At 41.7% G+C, this 21,153-nt stretch overlaps 1 protein-coding gene across 1 annotated transcript; it reads left to right on the top strand.

The window, feature by feature from the left end:
* The first annotated feature begins 201 nt into the window (after positions 1-201).
* Positions 202-1,539, top strand: LOC115480542 (N-acetyllactosaminide beta-1,3-N-acetylglucosaminyltransferase 3-like). The gene has a single exon (XM_030219297.1). The coding sequence runs from the start codon at positions 242-244 to the stop codon at positions 1,316-1,318; it is 1,077 nt and encodes a 358-aa protein (XP_030075157.1). The 5' UTR covers positions 202-241; the 3' UTR covers positions 1,319-1,539.
* The last annotated feature ends 19,614 nt before the right edge of the window (positions 1,540-21,153 follow it).

The following is a 21,153-nucleotide window of genomic DNA, read 5'->3' as shown; positions in this document are numbered from 1 at the left end:
AATCACCAGGCAGATTTGTTTAAGTTAGGCTTTTGCATTAAGTTCACAACATTTTTTTTAATGAAAGTTGTGAAAAGGCTCACTGAGGTCCTGTTTCATATCTCCTCCTTCTTTTCTTATTTCTAGAAATAAAATGAGGCGAAGCTGTCCCAAACCTAAAACGGTGTTCCTGCTTATAATCTGTGTTATTTGCCTCTTCCTACTCCTGCACCAGCACCAAGGAGACCCTATCCAGAAATCCATGCATGAAATTCCTGTGGTGCTACCTGCTGCACATTCATTTGATGTCTGGATCCCTAAATCAGTCCCAGAGTGCCGAGAGAACGCTTCTGCTGTGGCCATGTCTAGCTTTGCGCAGCAACCAGCGAACATGAAGGATTTCCTGCGTTACAGGCACTGTAAGGAATTCCCCAGGATCCTAGATGTCCCCAACAAATGTGGGGGGGTTCAGGCCTCCAAGAATGTCTTCCTCCTCCTGGCCATCAAGTCATCCCCTGAAAATTATGAGCGACGAGAAATCATCCGTAAAACCTGGGGTGTAGAGACAGCATATCAGGGGGTTCAGGTCAGTCGACTTTTCATTGTGGGGATCTCCTCTGACCGCTCACAGGCCATGAAGATGAACAGGCTCCTGCAACTGGAGACACAAGAGCATGGGGACATTCTGCAATGGAATTTCTATGACACCTTTTACAACCTTACGCTGAAGCAGGTTCTCTTCCACCAGTGGATGGAGGAGATGTGTCCTGATGCCAGGTTCATCTTCAATGGTGATGATGATGTCTTCATGAACACATACACTGTGGTCCAATACCTGCTGGGACTGCCTAGTACCAATGACAGCCACAGCCATCTGTACGTAGGAAATTTGAACATCGGCATGCCACCTATTCGTGAGGCAGACAGCAAGTATTATGTGCCAGAGCAGCTTTTTGCATCTGATGAATTCCTACCTTACTGTGGCGGAGGGGGGATTCTGATGTCACACTTCACAGCTCATGCTATTTACCGGGCCTCATTAGACATCCAGCTCTTCCCCATTGATGATGCTTATCTTGGCATGTGCCTAGCCAAGGCTGGACTCAGCCCTGCTTCTCATGAGGGAATCAGGACATATGGCGTACAGCTCCCCTCTTCCAACAGCGAGGCCTTTAATCCTTGCTACTACAAAGAATTGCTCATAGTACATCGATTTGTGCCCTATGAGATGATGGTTATGTGGAAAGCCATCCAAGAACCCAACCTCATCTGTGCACAGATACATCAAGTGTACTTAAATGCACAAAATATGCAGAGAGAGATGTGGCCTGGAGACTGAATAAGACCAACTAGGAGGGTTATTTTCTCTCTCTGCCGCTTCACTTTTTTTTCTGGTGTACACTTGAAATCTACCAAAGGCTTTTTGATGATACAGTCTCAAGTAATCAGGTTCAAGCAGCTTGCTTCAAAATAACCTACATGTTATATTGTCTGTACATTGCTATTCAGAAAATTCTCAAGACAATGCACTAGGCCAGCCATTCCCAACCCAGTCTTCGGGGCACAAGTGGAGGGGCATAATCGAACAGGGTGCTCAAGTTTTCCTGAGGGCGTCCTCGCAGGACATTCTGGCAAAGGGGCGGGGAAACCCGTATTATCAAAACAAGATGGGTGTCCATCTTTCATTTCGATAATACGGTCAGAGACGCCCAAATCTCAACATTTAGGTCGATCTTAGAGATGGTCGTCCCCGGTTTTCGGCGATAATGGAAACCGAGGATGCCCATCTCAGAAACGACCAAATCCAAGCCATTTGGTCATGGGAGGAGCCAGCATTCATAGTGCACTGGTCCCCCTGACATGCCAGGACACCAACCGGGCACTCTAGGGGGGCACTGCAGTGGACTAACTGATGCACTAACTGAACAGAAAAAGCCCTTTCCTTACCGATCCCTTAGCGATTCGGAAAGGAATGGGAATGCATGAAGGAAATCGCATGCAAATGAGTTGCTCGCTGTTATCTCATTTGCACATGATTTCCTTCCTGAGGGGAAGCCAGTGTAGAGCAGCCAAGCGTTATGCATGGCTGCTCTGCGCATGCCAAAGACTGCTTCATACACGCAGAAAAGCTGCGTGTATAATAGCCATCTACAACCTTTAAAAAACACAAGTCCAGGTGAAAACGTCCAAGTGCTCGTCAGGGACGTCTTTTTTTTTTTTTTTTTGAGTTTGGGTGAAGGACGTCCAAGTTTTAGACGCCTTCACTATGACTCCGTCCCTGCGACGGGCAGTTGAGGATGTCCAAAATGTGGATGTTTCTGTTAGAATGACGTCCATGCCTTTGCTATGCCTCCGACACACCCTTTATTTATTTGGATTTTGGATCACAAGTAGCAGCAGTGGGATTTTAACCAGCCACTTCTGGATTGCAAGACCAGTGCTCTAACCACTAGGCTACTCCTCCACTCCCTTGAAATTTGGCCATCCCTATTGGGGGGGGGGGGGGGGGGGCAGTTCAGGACGTCCAAAATTTTGAAAGGATGTCCACGCCTTCGCTATGCCTCTGCTGACACACACACACCAGTTTCTCATGCTGGAGAGAGGAAAGGGGACAGCAACCACTGGGGGTTAAAGAAGGGTCATGCCTTAATCCCACCAGTGGTCAGCTGGTAACCTGAGCGTGACTGAAACAGGTCTAGATAAAATTGGCCTCCTTTGACATTTCTTCCCATTCAAAAATCGCTGTTGGATATCCTACTTTTGGGCCCTCCCTGGTCCCGCCCAAAACATGCCCCCTTGTTATTTGGAAGAAATACAGTGTGAAGCATCACCATTCTGACTTTCCAAAATCGGGATTTGGATGTTTCTAGCAGATGGACATTTTATTTAATGCATTTTAAGACGTCTATCTGCTATGAACATGAGCACCATAATCTCAAAAGTTTTCTGAAAATCTAGATAAAGTCTCTCATGAGAAATGCTTGAGAAAATTAAAATGGCATGGGACAGGAGGCAATGTTCTGTTGTGGATTGGGAACTGCTTAAGAGACAGAAAACGGACAACAGGGCTAAACTGACAATTCTCTCAATGGAAAAAGGTGAACAGTGGAGTGTCACTAGGACCTGTACTAGGACCGGTGCTTTATAACATATTTATATGATCTGGACATTGGAACTATGAGTAAGATGATCAAATTTGCAGATGACACAGAACTATTCAAAGTTGTTAAATCGCAAGTGGGCTGTGTAAAATTGCGGGAGAACCTTAGGAGGCTAGAAGACTGGGTATCCAAATGGCAGCCAGACAATACATTGAAATCTTCTGCTCAATGTACGGTGGTGGCGGCAGTCAAAAAAAAAATTAAACAGAATGTTAGGAATTATAAGGCAAGGAATAGAGAATAAAACACAGAATATTATATTGCCTCTGTATCACTCCAAGTTGACATCGCACCTTGAGTATTGTGTACAATTCCAGATGTAATGGAACTGGAAAATGTACAAAGGGTGACCAAAATGATTAAGGAGATGGAATGACTCTCATATGAGGAAAGGCTAAAGGGGTTACAACTCCTCAGACAGCTGAGGGAGACACGATAGGGGGCTATAAAATCTGAAAGGAGTCATAAAAGTAGTTAGTGGAGCTGGGTTTAAAAACCATTTGGACAAACTCCTGGCGGAAAAGTCTATAAACTGTTATTAAGGTAGAGCTGAACTGCTTATCCTAGAGGTTAAATAGCATGAAATTCTGCTAACCTTTGGGGCACTGCTAGGTACCTGTGAGCAACTAGCCATTACTGGAATGTACTACTAGAAACAAGATACTGAGCTAGACAGATCTTTGGTCTTATATTCTTCCGCCCAGACTTCAGACCTCCCACCTCCACTGGTCTCATGTACCTTTGAGATTACGCCCTTTCAGCTACAACACCACATGCCTGCAATTTGTTCATGGTGTCTTTGTTAGAAGTCCTTGGGTCATGTCTGCATCCTCTTGAACCCATATAAACTTAACATGCCTTTTTACCTTTTGCATTTTAATTTTTGAGTTGGATATTTTACCCAGTTTGTTGTTGAAGGTTTCTAATTATATGTTTTGTTTTATTTGAAGGGTCTGATTGTTACCCACCAAGAAGTGGTAGAACAGGCTGGTTAGATATACCCTAAATGAAATGAAATTAAATTAAATTTTTAACGGAATGTTCTCCTTAAAAACTCATTATGGTTCCACTGTGATCTGTAGATGTAATGTCACTTTTGCTTCCATTCATTCTGAGTAACTTGTCTAACTGGAATGCAGTTCCTGTGCTAGTTTCCCCAATGTAGTGTATTCTGTCCATCCTATACATCCTCCCACATCCAAGCAGCAAGTCTCAAGGCCATACACCTTCGGTGTCACTTCATATATCCAGGTCTTTAGCTCTCAAAACTCTCCCCAGCTTGTCATTTTCATGTCAAGATCCAGGTGCTTCCTGCAGAAATGCAGGTGATCAAAGATCTGGGTCTTTCTGGCAGGCAGGCTGTGAGTAATATTTAGATGTACCAGTAAGGTTATCAATAGAAATCAAACATGAAAAAGAAAATAAGATGATACCTTTTTTATTGGACATAACTTAATACATTTCTTGATTAGCTTTCGAAGGTTGCCCTTCTTCCTCAGATCGGAAATAAGCAAATGTGCCAGCTGACAGTGTATATAAGTGAAAACATTCAAGCATTACTATGACAGTCTGACAGGGTGGGAGGATGGGGGTGGGTAGGAGGTATGCATGGGGACAAAGCATATCATTGATATTCTAACAGGATGGGTGTGGATAGGTGAGGGGAGGGTGATCAACAGAGACATACAGCTTTATGGTTTATAATGGGCTAGGAACCCCAGATCCTTGTTAAGTCCTTTCTGTTGGGTGTTAAAATATTCAATCATTCTGACTTCAAAGGTCTTACGTTCTTGTATGGTTTTAAAGTTACCATACAGAAGATGTACCAGTAGAAACTTATATGAACAGCTTGGTCTGGCAAGCCAAGTAGGGGTCCCAGGAGGTCAGAGTTGGAGTGGAGGAGTGGCCTAGTGGTTAGGGTGGTGGACTTTGGTCCTGAGGAACTGAGTTCAATTCCCACGTCAGACACAGGCAGCACCGTGTTACTCTGGGCAAGTCACTTAACCCTCCATTGCCCCATGTAAGCTGCATTGAGCCTGCCATGAGTGGGAAAGTGCGGGGTACAAATGTAACAAAAACAACAGTTGCACTTGTATGTTTAGCTATACAGCTGACAAAAATTGGCTAGGATCAGGAGAGAGGTTGTACAGGTGCTCTATGCCAGCAGCTGGGCAAGATCCTTGCCACTGCAGTCAGTAAAAACTGGAAGAGCACATTAGGTCAATAGTCTTTTTAAATGAGAAAATTAACAATACAGCTTATGCTGTGTCCATCCACACACCACCTGCTCGGCTCTACAATCCTTTATTTATAACATCAATAAAGTTTGGCAGGCAACAAGGCAAACATTAGCAATAATATACAAAACAAAAAAAATATTTGAAGGCTTATCTGTTTGTAAAAGCTTTTGAGCAAGACGATTTAGAGGGGGTTCTTGAATGATTTAGAGCCCCGTTTACAAAGGCACACTAGCGTTTTTAGTGCACCCTATCCATGTAGACACCCACAGCAATATAATAGGCATCTACACAATTAGAGCACACTAACTTTTAGTGCAAGCCAAGAACGCTAGCACACCTTTGTAAACAGGGCCCTTAGGTTTATAAAATTTGTTGTCATGATATATTGTGTAATTATGACTTTATGTTTTATTTTATATAAAGATATTATGCATAGTAACATAGTAAGTGACAACAGATAAAAACCAACAGTCACATTCCTTCTCAATTAAATATTAAATCAACAATAAACACAGTATTATATACTTCACTGGCTCCCACTTAAGGAACGCATTGCGTTCAAGATCTGCACGATTGTACACAAAATCATTCACGCAGACGCCCCAATCTACATGCTAAACCTCGTGGACCTACCTCCTAGAAACGCCACAAGATCATACCGCAAATTTCTCAACCTGCACTTCCCCAGCTGTAAAGGACTAAAATACAAGCTGATGCATGCCACTACCTTCTCTTACATGAGCACGCAGTTATGGAATGCACTACCTACAGACCTGAAAACAATCGACGAAACAACTATCTTCCGCAAATCTCTGAAGACATATTTCTTCAACAAATCCTACAATGAGAATTGATAACCTCACTAATCCACCTCACCAACCCACTCACTTATGAAAGCCCACCTTCTATAACTACCATAATCACTCCCTTCCTTCTTCTCCCTTCCCTTACTTAATCTCTGCACAATACTAACTGTATCTGATATCCTGGAATGACAATGTTTACAAAACTATGTAAGCCACATTGAGCCTGCAAATAGGTGGGAAAATGTGGGATACAAATGCAATAAATAATAATAATAATAATACTTGAGCATGGTCTTTCATTGCTGGTTACGGGACATAGACCATAGACGTTCATGCAGCTCTGTCCTTATGTGCCAACTACTGGAGTTGCTGTCAAAGCCCACTCCAGCCTCTCCGAATCAGTCTCGTCATTTGCAGGACAGAGCGTAAAAGTCTGCCCAACACTGTCCTCACATTCCAAATTACTAGAGAGTTTCCGTCAATACTCTCTATAGCTCATCCTAAACCGGATTGCAGGACTCAGACCCTACAAGCCAGCCCAGCATTAGTTGATGCTTAGTTGCCATCTAAGCACCACTTGACATGCAAACATATGCAATGCTTTAAGTTTTTTTTATACCATTCATTTTATAATTAGAGATCACCATTTTAAATTCTGCCAGTTTTTTTCTCCACCTCCCTCAGGAGGGCACTCCAGGCATCAACCACCCTCTTTGTGAAAAAGAACTTTCTGACATTACTGCTAAGTCTACCATCCCACAACCTCAATTCATGTCCTCTAGTTCTACCTTTTTCCCTTCTCTGGAAAATATTTGTTTCTATATTAATACCTTTCAAGTATTTAAATATCTGTATCATATCTCCCCATGTCCCTCCTCTCCTCTAAGGTAATACATATTCAGGTCTTCCAGTCTCTTCACCTATATCATTTTTGTCACCTTCCTCTAGACCACTTCAATTCTTCGTACATCTTTAGCAAGAGATGGCCTCCAAAACTGAACACAATACTCCAGGTGGGGCCTCAGCAATGACATTACCACCTCCTTGCTTCTGCTGGTTACACTTCTCTCTTTACAGCCTAGCATCCTTCTAGCAATGGCCACCACCTTGTCAAAGTTTAATCACCTTCAAATCCTCAGAAACTATCACTCCCTCTGTCTGTGCATGTCAGCCTCTCATTGCCTAACACAAACATCTCCCTTGGATTTCTACTAAAGTGCATCAATCTGCACTTCTTTGAATTGAATTTTAATTGCCAAACATTAGACCAGTCTTCTAACTTTTGCAGATCCTTTTTCATGTTTTCCACTCCCTCCAGGGTGTCCACTCAGTTACATATCTTGGTATCATCCACAAAAAGGCAAACCTTACCTTCTAACCCTTCGGCATTGTCGCTCACAAATATATTCAGCAGAATTGGCCCCAGCACCGATTGTTAAGGCACTCCACTATTCACCTTTCCTTCCTTTCTAAGCAGCTGAGAATAGTAGATAATGTAGGATATCAATGACCAGGGCCGTGCCTAGGGTCTCTGGCTCCCCCCTGCAGACTATCAGTTGGCGGCGGCAGCGGCGGCGGGGGAAGGCGCCCCTCCCCTCCCCCCCCTCGTGAAAATGATTGCTCACCACTTGCCACACTGACAGGAATTGTCAGCAATATTCTTAGAAACAAATTGCTATACATTGCAAAATAAGATAGCAGATGCAAATTCTCAAAGTGGACATATTCCAAACACTAAAATGAAAAAAAAAAAAAGATTGTTTTCTACCTTTGTTTTTCTGGTGACTTTCTTTTTCTGATCATGCTGGCCCAGTATCTGATTCTGCTGCTATCTGTCCTCTTAACTCCGTTTCCAGGGCTTCCTTTCCATTTATTTCTTTCCTTTCCTCCTTTCTTCTTCATTTCTGGTCCTCAGCTTCTGCCTATTTTCTTCATCCATGTGCAGTTTTTCTCCTCTCTTCCTTTTCCTTCATTTCATCTCCTTCATCTCTCTTCCCTCCCCTCTATGTCCAGCAATTTCTCCTCTCTCCCTGAGCCCTGCCCTCCCATCCATGCTCCTCTGTCCCCTGCCCCCTCCATTAATCCCTATCCAGCAATTCCCCTCTCTCCCTTCCATGACCCCCCCTCGCATCCATGCTCCTCTCTCCCCAGTCCTCCCGCTCCCATGCCCCAGCTGGCCTGGCCCGCCCTCTTCTCCCCCCCCCCCTTCGCATCCATGCTCCTCTCTCCCCTACCCTCCCGCTCCCATTGTTCAACTGCCCGCCCTCTTCTCTCCCCCCAACATCCCTTTTCTTTTTTTCTTTTTAAATTTACCTCCGTGGCGGTCCAGCAGCGCAGCGTCAGTGAAGGAAGCGGCGCTCCCGACGTCTCTAGCCTTCCCTTCATGACATCAGAAGAAGGCGGAACACAGCGAAGGGAAGGCTAGAGACGTCAGGAGCGCCGCCTCCTTCACTGACGCTGCGCTGCTGGACCGCCACGGAGGTAAATTTAAAAAGAAAAAAAGAAAAGGGATGTTGGGGGGAGAGAAGAGGGCGGGCACTCCGGGCAGTTGAACAATGGGAGCGGGAGGGCGAGCGAGGTGAGCATGGTGCAGCGGCGCCCTCCCTGCCATGCTTACCCCGCTTACCGTGTTGGCACGGCCGTCAATGACAGAACAGATGCTGCAGCCATTCCATACATATATCACCCCTTCCCTAAAAAAATTATTTCCTTAGATTACTCTCAAGTCTATCCACTTTCAGTTTCCTTTTAATTGAAAGATACTTGCCTCCTATGCATTTATACCACAAAGGCATTTAAGTGTCTCTATCGTATCTGCCCCCTCCTACCTTTCTTCCAAAGTATATCTATTAAGATCTTTAAGTCGATCCCCATAGGCTTCAGGATGAAAAGCACTGACCATTTTCATAATCTCCCTCTGGCCCAATTCCATCTGGTTTATTTCATTTTGAAAGTGTGGACTGTACTGAACACCATATTCAAAATAGGGCCTAGCAGGGACTTATACAGATTCACTACCACCGAAAACATTTATAGGAAAGGATAATGGATGATACTAGGAGGTAAAATCTATGGATTGTTATGAAACAATCTTTGGTAAGAGAGAGGGTTTTAGCCTCTTCCTGAAGCTGTTAGCTGTGTTCTGTTCTGATGGCAATAGGTAGAGAGTTCCATATTTTAATTCCAAGTACAGGGAATAGAGAGATGAAAATCTGATTTAGAATTGTCATTTGAAATGGTGATGCTATCATCAGGTTTTTTTTTTCAGTCTGTTAGACTGGACCAAATTTAGCAAAGCGGTCTTAGTTAGCAGGTCAGAGGTGAAACCGTGTAAGATTTGAAAAACTAAACAAGCAGCTTTGAACACGAGTCTTTCTATTATGGGAAGCCAGTGCTGTTTGTTAAGATGAGTTGAAACACTAGTGTATCTATTCAATCTGTATATTAGTCTAGCAGCAATATTCTGTATGATTTACATTTTTTTCTGATATCAACACTTAATATCAAGAAATAGAACATTACAATAATCCAACTGAGATAGGACTAACTTTTGGACTAGTAGTGCAAAGGCTTTTTGGTCGAAGGATGATCTGACTAGATGTACTGTCTCATTTTGAATATGTCTTCCATAGCTAGTTAATATGGGATGAGAAGGTGAATGAAAAATCAAGCAAGACCCCTAGTACTCTGGTTTCAGACTCAACCGTAAAAATGGTCAAAGCTTTACAGTTGAATTTGAAACCAAAGCTTTGACCATTGGCCAAAGATATTGATGATGGGACCCTGATTTCAGAACCACAGGATTTTGGTTTTTTTGTGCATTCAGTTTGTTTATTGTTCAGATCCAGGTGCTAACAGTCATGCCATTTGCTACAGACTGAGTTGTGTCTTTGTTTGATGCTGTCACTGGTAAAAGAAGCAGGGTGTCATCTGCATAGGATAATAGTAGTTCATTAAGATCCAGGTGTATTGAGGCAAGAGATAACATAAAGAGATTAAACAGGATATGTGAGAGGGGAGATCCCTGTGGTACCTCACAGTTAGACTAGTAGTTGGAAAGTTGGTTGTTTTGCTTAACAGAATAGCTTTGATTTGAAAGGAATTTACTGAACAATTTGCTCAGTCCCTGTTATTCCTATCTGATCCGCCGATATCTCAAATTGGAGAAGAATTACTTGGCCAGCTTTGCATAGGTGTTGTTTAGAACTAGCAGCAATGATTCCATTAAGCAGACTATCCAAAGGTAACAAAAAATGACCAGGACTTAATCTCCCCTGCCCACTACGCACCCACATTACGTACTGTCATATGATGTACTACACTATGACTGACCTGTACTTGGTTCATAAAATGTTTTAAGGCATTTCTGAAAACATTTTAGTAAACCCAGAAATCCTCAGAAGTGATGGAAGCTTTTTCCAAAGGCGAACAGCTACCTATCTTTGTGCTAACTTACAGAAACCCTGACCCTACTGGGGGTTACGAGAAGAAATGGTAAGGTAAGAATTGAGAGAGAGGCTTTTATACCTCGGTGTTTGGGATTGGTGAAGGAGAGCATGCATGAACCCCTGGGTTAGACAAAAGAATGCTGCTAATGTCTAAGGAAGGATTCAATAACACAACAAATCAGGGTATAAAAAGAGGGAAAAAAAGGATCTGGGAAGGTGTCAATAATCGAGTGGTAATAAAGGAGAAATTCTCAGCCATAACTCACCCAAGCACTCCTCATGATCCTAGTGTCAACTAAAGGTGCCAAACCCAGCACAATATTTCACCACAAAGTGATCTGCAAAAATATAAATGACAAGTGTAATTCAATATAAATCTACCTTACCATATCATAAGAGTAGCCATACTGGGTCAGACCAGTGGTCCATCTAGCCTAGTTCCTATTTTCCAAGCAGTGGCCTAGCCAGGTCACAAGTACCTGGCGGAAACCCAAATCGTGGCAACATTCCATACTACAAATTCCAGGGCAAGTAGTTGCTTTCCCATGTCTTTCTCAATAGCAGACTATGGACTTTTCCTCCTTTCAACTAAAGTAAATACGCATACTAATGTACTCGCCCTGACTGTGTATGTCCCTGCTTTTTTTTTTTAATTCTTTATTTATACAATTTTTCAATACATGTCCAAAGCGAACTTTGTCAAGTAATCTGCCATAATTATCAAGAAAACATTACTTTAGGGGATAATACCCCAACCATAATTAGTTAACCCTGCATTAGTCCACAATCTGGGAGGAGACTGATGTATAATACCTTAATAGAGGATAAGGTTTTTTTTTTTTTTTTTTACAAAAGAAAACACAATAATAAACAAAAAGGATGGCCCACGGAAGTTATGATTACATTCTGTTATTCCAACATTTTTAGACAAAATTCTCTGCCTTCATTTGGGGAGCCTTGCATCAATAAATGTACGTAATGATACATATTATTATCTAGCCGTATTTACATGGAAATCTTAGTTGGAACTTAATTCCCAAAGATACAGTCTCTTGTCTCAGATAGAAATTTCTTTCTTCTTTCCTGTGTCACTCTTGACACATTCGGGAATATCTGAATCCTTTCTCCCAAAAAAGAAACTGGGGCTTTTTGTTTTAAAAAAAGCCTTAAAACTGCCTCCTTATCCTGAAGAAAAACAAATGAAACCAATAAAGTAGCCTGAAAGTCTACTATTTCTTGTGAAGTCTCGAGAATAGCAAAAACATCCAAACTTTCAGAGGAAACATTTACAGACACCAAATCAAAGGCTCTGTTTTCTCAATTAGGCAGATAATAAATCTTTTGTAGAGGAGGAAATGAATCTTCAGAATAGTGGAGAATTTCTTTTAAAAATCTGTGAAATGTTTCTTTACTTGGGAAATATTTAATAGATGGAAAATTCAAAAGTCTCAGGTTTAAAGCCCTTGCCCCATTTTCTAAGTTCTCCATTTTACGTTGTACCATATCAGTGTTTAGAAGTAATTTTGTCTCCAGTTCCTTTACTTGGGTTGGACGTCTCACATTTTTTGATATTAACTTCCTGGAGACTAGTTTGAGACTGAAGAGAGTCTATCTTTTCAGTATCAGTGTTTGTTTTAGTAACAAAGGAAAGGCATACCTTATGCAGCGACTCCACAGCAGACCACAAAGAGTCTAAGGTTACCTTCGGTGGTTTTTCCAAGGCAAGTAGGGTTGTCTCAGGAATCGCATGCTTCTCCACCTCCTGCATTGTGAAGATTTTTCCCTCTGAGATAAGATCTTTTTCACCTACTTTCTTGGGGGCAATGAGAGGGTCGGCTTTCCGGGTTAAAACTCCCGGCTGGGGCAGTGTCGCTAACCGAAGGAGATTCTCCTCCACGCGAGTCTCCGCCGCTTCTCCCGACGGTTTGTTGTGCTGCTCGCCTGGGCGACTTTCTGCGATCGCCTCCCTCTTAGTTGGGCTCCTCGGACTAAGTGACACGTCACTTTCCAGGCCGGGGCTCCTCTCTGCTCCGGCCAACGGAGCGTCCCTGTTAGTAATCAAGGTTGCGAACGCCGTGATCTGCGCCTGTCTCAAAGGAGGGGTATCAGCAGCTGAGGAGATACCTCCCCTGATTTTCCCCTTCCTTTTAGGATTGAGAAAGTAAATTTTACAAGAAAAGCTGTAGGAAAAGAAAACTTCTCGCTCAGAGCTCGGAAGACGCGACCGCTTCCGATGCCATCTTGGTCAGTCTCCCCACATGTCCCTATTGCATAGTTGAAAGAATTCCATGCAATCGCAGGTATTTGGGGAGTGAGAGTCTTCTAAGTGTAGATTCAGGTCTCCAATCAATAGTACATTGGAGAAATTAGTGCAGGCGTCTGCAATAAAGTCCATAAAAATAGATTGACTGTTATTCCAGTTTATTGGAGGCCTGTAAAACAGAATGCAAGTTAGTTGGTCCCATAGTTTAAGATTATGGATTTTGAATAAAGCAATTTTTAGCTGAGGTGTGATTAACTCTGATATGGATTCGGGGACAAAGTATGATTTATAAATAAGTGCTATCCCTCCTCCTCTTTCTTTTCTTGGCCAATGTATGATCTTATATTCAGGAGGGCATAAATCAATCATGATGGGGTCATTTGGACATATATACTGTTGTAAGTTTCATTTCTCCTAAATCATATGATTTCTCCTAAACTAACTTATGATCATATATGGATCTTCCTGTACCCTTCCATCACACAATACAGTACTATACAAATATGGCAATTTCCTGTATTCTACCATCCTCTCCTACTTGTGTTCACATGCACACTTTGTGGCAATTGGCTAATTCCTTATCAGTAATGCCTGCTCACAGCCTGCAAAAACCACGTAGCATACAAGTAGTATGAAACACCTGGTGTCCTTCCTCTCTGAACACATATTTCCGTTGGAACATCTTGGAGTCTGCAGAGTTCTCAGTCTCTCATCACCACCAAGGTTATATCCATGTGGATCTGCCATACATGGGCCACATAGCCTCAGTTCCTCTTGTCACCTTGACATGTAACATGTACTTTCCATTTACTGAGAAAGCACTGTAGCTTACATGCAGCTGCAGGAAGAAACTAAAAATATGCTGAGAACAGCAAGGCTAGGAAAACTGAGGGCTAGCAGGGCCATATTACAGGCCTAATCTAGGCAGGAATATACAGTAGAAAAAAAAAGAGGGTATTTAGGATTAACTGTCTATCACACAGGGATGTAAATATGTAGCACTCAAGACTGTGTTCACATTATGCAAATTACTGTGTTGTCCCCACACCTATAAATTAAGTCTGACCTGCTAATTAGATTACCCTAAGGTCAAAAGGCACACCTGGAGTGTGGATAAGTTTCTCAATAACTGAAAATCTCTTGTGTATGAACATAAGCACTCCTCATGATCCTAGTGTCAATTAAAGGTGCCAAACCCAGCACAATATTTCACCACAAAGTGATATGCAAAAATATAAATAATAAGGGTACCATGTCCTTTCAACTACAGTAAACACACATACTAATGCGCTTACAATAGGGACATGCACAGTCAGGGTGAGTACATTAGTATGCATATTTACTTTAGTTGAAAGGAGGAAAAGTCCATAGTCTACTATTGAGAAAGACATGGGAAAGCAACTACTTGCCCTGGAATTTGTAGTATGGAATGTTTCCACGATTTGGGTTTCCGCCAGGTACTTGTGACCTGGCTTGGCCACTGCTTGGAAAATATGAACTGGGCTAGATGGACCACTGGTCTGACCCAGTATGGCTACTCTTATGATATGGTAAGGTAGATTTATATTGAATTACACTTGTCATTTATATTTTTGCAGATCACTTTGTGGTGAAATATTGTGCTGGGTTTGGCACCTTTAGTTGACACTAGGATCATGAGGAGTGCTTGGGTGAGTTATGACTGAGAATTTCTCCTTTATTACCACTCGATTATTGACACCTTCCCAGATCCTTTTTTCCCCTCTTTTTATACCCTGATTTGTTGTGTTATTGAATCCTTCCTTAGACATTAGCAGCATTCTTTTGTTTAACCCAGGGGTTCATGCATGCTCTCCTTCACCAATCCCAAACACCGAGGTATAAAAGCCTCTCTCTCAATTCTTACCTTACCATTTCTTCTCGTAACCCCCAGTAGGGTCAGGGTTTCTGTAAGTTAGCACAAAGATAGGTAGCTGTTCGCCTTTGGAAAAAGCTTCCATCACTTCTGAGGATTTCTGGGTTTACTAAAATGTTTTCAGAAATGCCTTAAAACATTTTATGAACCAAGTACAGGTCAGTCATAGTGTAGTACATCATATGACAGTACGTAATGTGGGTGCGTAGTGGGCAGGGGAGATTAAGTCCTGGTCATTTTTTGTTACCTTTGGATAGTCTGCTTAATGGAATCATTGCTGCTAGTTCTAAACAACACCTATGCAAAGCTGGCCAAGTAATTCTTCTCCAATTTGAGATATCGGCGGATCAGATAGGAATAACAGGGACTGAGCAAATTGTTCAGTAAATTCCTTTCAAATCAAAGCTATTCTGTTAAGCAAAACAACCAACTTTCCAACTACTAGTCTAACTGTGAGGTACCACAGGGATCTCCCCTCTCACATATCCTGTTTAATCTCTTTATGTTATCTCTTGCCTCAATACACCTGGATCTTAATGAACTACTATTATCCTATGCAGATGACACCCTGCTTCTTTTACCAGTGACAGCATCAAACAAAGACACAACTCAGTCTGTAGCAAATGGCATGACTGTTAGCACCTGGATCTGAACAATAAACAAACTGAATGCACAAAAAAACCAAAATCCTGTGGTTCTGAAATCAGGGTCCCATCATCAATATCTTTGGCCAATGGTCAAAGCTTTGGTTTCAAATTCAACTGTAAAGCTTTGACCATTTTTACGGTTGAGTCTGAAACCAGAGTACTAGGGGTCTTGCTTGATTTTTCATTCACCTTCTCATCCCATATTAACTAGCTATGGAAGACATATTCAAAATGAGACAGTACATCTAGTCAGATCATCCTTCGACCAAAAAGCCTTTGCACTACTAGTCCAAAAGTTAGTCCTATCTCAGTTGGATTATTGTAATGTTCTATTTCTTGATATTAAGTGTTGATATCAGAAAAAAATGTAAATCATACAGAATATTGCTGCTAGACTAATATACAGATTGAATAGATACACTAGTGTTTCAACTCATCTTAACAAACAGCACTGGCTTCCCATAATAGAAAGACTCATGTTCAAAGATGCTTGTTTAGTTTTTCAAATCTTACACGGTTTCACCTCTGAACTGCTAACTAAGACCGCTTTGCTAAATTTGGTCCAGTCTAACAGACTGAAAAAAAAACGATGATAGCATCACCGTTTCAAAAGACAATTCTAAATCAGATTTTCATCTCTCTATTCCCTGTACTTGGAATTAAAATATGGAACTCTCTACCTATTGCCATCAGAACAGAACACAGCTAACAGCTTCAGGAAGAGGCTAAAAACTTCTCTCTTACCAAAGACTGCTTCATAACAATCTATTGACTTTACCTCCTAGTATCATCCATTATCCTTTCCTATAAATGTTTTCAGTCTCATACATTACATCAAGTGTCTCTAATTGTTCTCATACCTCACACTAACATTATCAGCTTTTGGCTCACCTAGAATGTAAACCGAACTGAACCCTGGAAAGGGGATATTAGCAGTATAGAAGAATTGATTTGATTAATCAGTACAAAGCAACAGACAATAGAATATAATTAATAGTCCTGAAAGGCAGAATAGTGCTACATATATTCCATCTTTTGCATTGCTTGGCTCCTTTTTCTTGTCCTGGAAAAGAGGTGACCAGGATAGGTCTCTTATGGCATCTACATATTGTAGAAGATGGCATTCATCTCCTCCTCTTAATCATCATGCAATAGTTATATGATAGCACAGAATTCCTTACAATAGTTTGTTCTTGACATAAGTTCTTTTAAATCTTGATTTTAACGCCTAGTACCCATTGTGGTCTTTGTTAGTGTAGCACACACAAAAAGGGTGGGAATGACCGATGCGAGACTCAGGAAGAAAAAGACAAGTTCTTTATTAAACAAATCCCACGTGAAGCACACACAGTAACATGTGTCTTTGTAGATTTTGCTCTACATCCACAAGCATTACTGTGTGCGCTCTACATATCATTCATTTTATAAAGAACTTGTCTTTTTCTGCCCGAGTTATCACATCAGGCATTCCTACCCTTTTTGTGAACTGCTTCTGACTCTGTGGGACCTGTTTGGGTTTCCCTTTGCTACTGTGCACCAGGTGGCCAGGACAGTCCTCAGCAGCCCTAAACTTTTCTCCTGCAGGGTGTTTTTTCCATGCTAGTAGGAACCCCCCCCCCCCCCCCCCCCCCACTGGAGAAGCAGTCAGTATTCAACTCCATCACCTGCCCAACACTACTATCCAATACAATTCAGCACCTTTCCATCATCTTCCCCTATATGATAGGCTGACCACCACCCAGTGTACCCATGATGCACCACTCAGACACAGATGAACAGGGACAAGGTTTTGAGAAGTGTTATACGAGATGGATCTTGAGACAGAAGTGTTCTCATCTGTTATTGGCAGGAGGATGCTTGGAAATGACCTCAAACAATGCAAACTCATCCCCACTACAGCCAAGATAATGTGCAGGATCTGTGATGCTTCTGCTGTGGATGCAAGCACTGCTTTATGTTCATTTTAACACATCATTAAAAGGTAATAAACTAGAAAACATGAAACATAGCAAGGTCTACAGCTTTTGCTCCCATTATTATAAAACAAAAGTGTAGTTCCTGTTGATCACTATAGTTTATTAGCTCACTGTATTCAATTTAATCAATAGTAATTGGGCATGCTCAGGAATATTACTTCACTGGGTTCAGGTTTCACTCAGACTCCTGGAAGGAATGAAAGGTGGGTGGTGTGTGTGGGGGTAGCTCGTATAGCCCTCTAGGAAACATGGTGGCATATAAAGACAGACTTATAAATAAGGAGAAAAATCACACTAGTGATCATCTACTGAGATACAGCCTGATATAGAGAATAAGAGCAGATGCTGTCTACATTTACACTTAGTATTCATTTTTGCAAGCTCCTCCACTTATAACCTCCAGTGTTCCTTTCACTAATCCATAGCAGTAGCTAAGCTATTCTGATACCCACCTGAACCTGCGATATAACAGTTGGCTTTCCACGACTAGGATGTTTTGCTGCAAGGTCAGAGCAAGATATCAGTTTAGCACCTTTTTAAAGTTACTTTTTGAGCATCATGGCAGGAGGAGTATAAGGTAGAACCATTCTACTAACGCTGCAGTTTTTTCTAAATATTACCACTAGTCCCCTAAAACTCATCACTTCCACAGCAGTAACTCTTGCCACTGCAATACCAGTATTAAACACAAGGTGGCAGAGAACACCAACATAAAGACACAGACACCCTTCAGCTACCTTCAGCACTGGACAGCTGCACCTAACCAATCAGCTAGAAACCACTGCCCTCTCCCATGCAGTAACCCTAGTCTTCTGACCTAAATACAGCCAGAATACACTCAATTCGCTGACAGCAGAAATAAACGTACCTGTTCAAAAAATTCTACAGCTAATCAAAGACACTGTCACCTTCCTTCAAATCTACCTCTTCAAAAACTATACGAACAAAATCACCAAAACTCTACAACTGAACACAAAAGCTACCACTACCTTTCCTTTTCAAATCTCTCTCTCCAAAAACTCTTATGTATAACTACACTATAGCTGCCCTCTCCACATTGCACAACACTATTGTTACTCCACCAAAATATAAATTTTAAGCCACTCTGAACTGAAATTTGTTTTTGGATAATAGTGGGATACAAGAATGCATAAATAAAATAAAAAAAACAAACAAACATGCAGCCAGCATGACTTATGTTACTTAAAAAAAAAAATCCCTCATCTACTGAAAGAACCAGTGGTGACAAGTGTGGTTTTAGACTTCTACTGTTAATATCTGAAGAAAAGAAGCACAAGGAAGACTGACACTGCTTGGCTCTTAACGCACAGGGCATAACTCTAAGGTTTAATACAGAACCAAGGTACCAAAGGGGGAAGATAGTAGGAAATGTTACAGAGCAGGTAGGGACTCCCTGCTATCTAATACTGAACACCCTTTCTTCCCACTCTCCCTCTGAAACTTTGATCAAGCAAAAATATGAAGGAGAGAAAGAGGGTAAACCAAGACCAAAGAAAATTCAAGTTCCCACACAACACCAAATTAAAGGATTGTTTATTAAGGTGGGTTAACAAGTTAATGCATTGTTAATTTAATGCAAATTAAGTACTGCAGTCTATTCGTAGTGAGGCTCATTTACTAAATGCATGCTTAATGCACCTTAGGACACAGGCAGATTAGTAAATGATATTTACAATACATCATAATAATCATTATTATAGTAGAATTTCCTTCAGTTTGTGATTGAAATTTAATTATGTTTTAGTTTCCCTCAACTTGCAGGTAAAGAACAAGAACAAAAAAAAAAAGGGGGGGGGGGGGAGAAAGCCTAACAGTCCTACAAATGTCAAATTGAAAAGAAGAGTAGGAATAACCAATGCATTGAGTTAGGGGGAAAAAATCCTTTAATTCACTTATACCTCGGCATTTGCTTGAACACAGTAGGTGCTACCTAAGAACGGACTCTAGTCCATGTTTTGGTCTTTGCTTTCATTAGGAATCTTGATGAAGGCATAGGCAGAAGCACGGACGGTGGAGCCTGCTGTTTTCTCCCAATGTGTTGTCTTCATGCAAATGCTGGTGTATAAGTGAATAAAGGATTTATATTTTTCCCTAACTCAGCCCCATTTTTTCTCCTTTTCAGGCAGACAAAGCACACCATGGCCCATTCAGTCTGCCCAATAACACTGTTAGGGTTGTAACTGCTACTCCATGCCGGCTACTTCCCTCACCACTTTTTGAAATGTGAAAGTCATTTTACTTTTGAGTAAGAATGTTCTATGCTATTTATTTATCCCATGGCTTTTGCATTCTGTCAGTTACTGTTTATGACCCTACCAGCTTGATTCAGATTCTGAGCATCCACCACCCTCTCCATGAAAAAGCATTTCATAAATGTTGCTTTTTAAAAATTTTCCTCCTTCACCTTTATTCCAGGACCTCTGATTTTACAGTTCTCATTAGTAGGGAAGATGCCTTTGTTCATTAATACTTTTCATGTATTTAAACATCAGTGTATCTACCCTGTTTGTCCTTGCCTCAAAGGAATACGTGTTCATGTATTCAAGTCTCCCCCCCTGTGTCTTCTGGTGCATATTGTTTTGGTTGTTTTCCACTGAAACTTTTTTTTTTTAATATCCTTAATGAAATAGACTCCAAAACTGAATATTCCAAGCAACACCTGACCTACAATTGGTACAGGGGCATAATCACCTCTTCCTTTCTGCTGTTATGCCTCTCTCCATGCAGCCTAGTATCCTTCTAGCCTCAGCCACTGCCTTGTCACATTGTTTCACCACCTCGAGTCCTCACACACTAATCATCCCAATTTCTCCAGCTGGGTCCGGCCTCTCAACCTCTAGAGCACAGAACTCCTTTGGTTTTCTACACCCCAAGTGCATCACTCTGCAATTCTTCACTTAAGTTTTAACTGCCAAACAATATTCCAATTTTTGTATATCACTTCTCATGCGGTCCACTCGCTCCAGGGTGTCTACCTGTTGTAAGCATTCATGGCATCTGCAAAAAAAAAAGAAAAAAGAAAAACCTTTTCCTTCTAACCCTTTGGCAATGTCACTCACAAAATTGAACGGAATCAGCCCACAACTTTCACCTGAGTGAGTTCCATTTACCACCACCACCTTCTGTGTCAGTTTCTAATCCAGTTCAGCACTTTGGGTCCTACTTCAGCCTGTTTTGGGGAGGAACAGTTTCAAAAGCTTTGCTGAAATGCAAGCAGACTACATCAAGCACTTATCCTCAATCTAGTTCTCTGGTCACCCAAAGTCAGATTTGACCGACATGATCTTCCTTTGGTAAAGCTGTGCTGCCTTACAGCTTGCAAGTTCTCTATATTTTCATTAAGCAGTGTATCCATGATGTTTCCCCACAGAAGTAAGGTTTGCTAGCCTGTAGTTGCTCACCACTTCTGCTGCTACTTTTGCAAACAGGGACCATGTCTGCCCTTCTTCAATCTTGAGGAATTGCTCCTGTCACCGAGGATCTATTAAACAGATCTTTCAGAGGATTTCTTTCCCCCTCCCCCCGAACTTCAGAGATCCCTCAGTATCGTAGGATGAATCTCAGCCAGCCCCATAGCTTTATCCAATTTCAGTTTTTCTGAAACTTTTCTTTGGTGAATGGTATGGTGTACTTTTGTCAGGCCTCAGCATGGCTATAGATATAAGATCCCTCTCCCAAAGCCCTCTGGGAAGGGAGGATAGGAAAACAAAGCATCCAT

Source organism: Microcaecilia unicolor, chromosome 11 (assembly GCF_901765095.1).
Source record: "Microcaecilia unicolor chromosome 11, aMicUni1.1, whole genome shotgun sequence".
Taxonomy (NCBI): domain Eukaryota; kingdom Metazoa; phylum Chordata; class Amphibia; order Gymnophiona; family Siphonopidae; genus Microcaecilia; species Microcaecilia unicolor.
This window is presented reverse-complemented; position numbering and strand designations above follow the sequence as displayed.

What these genes read in the sequence shown, in the direction of transcription:
- LOC115480542 (XM_030219297.1), top strand. Translation starts at nt 242, where the DNA reads ATGCATGAAATTCCTGTGGTGCTACCTGCTGCACATTCATTTGATGTC.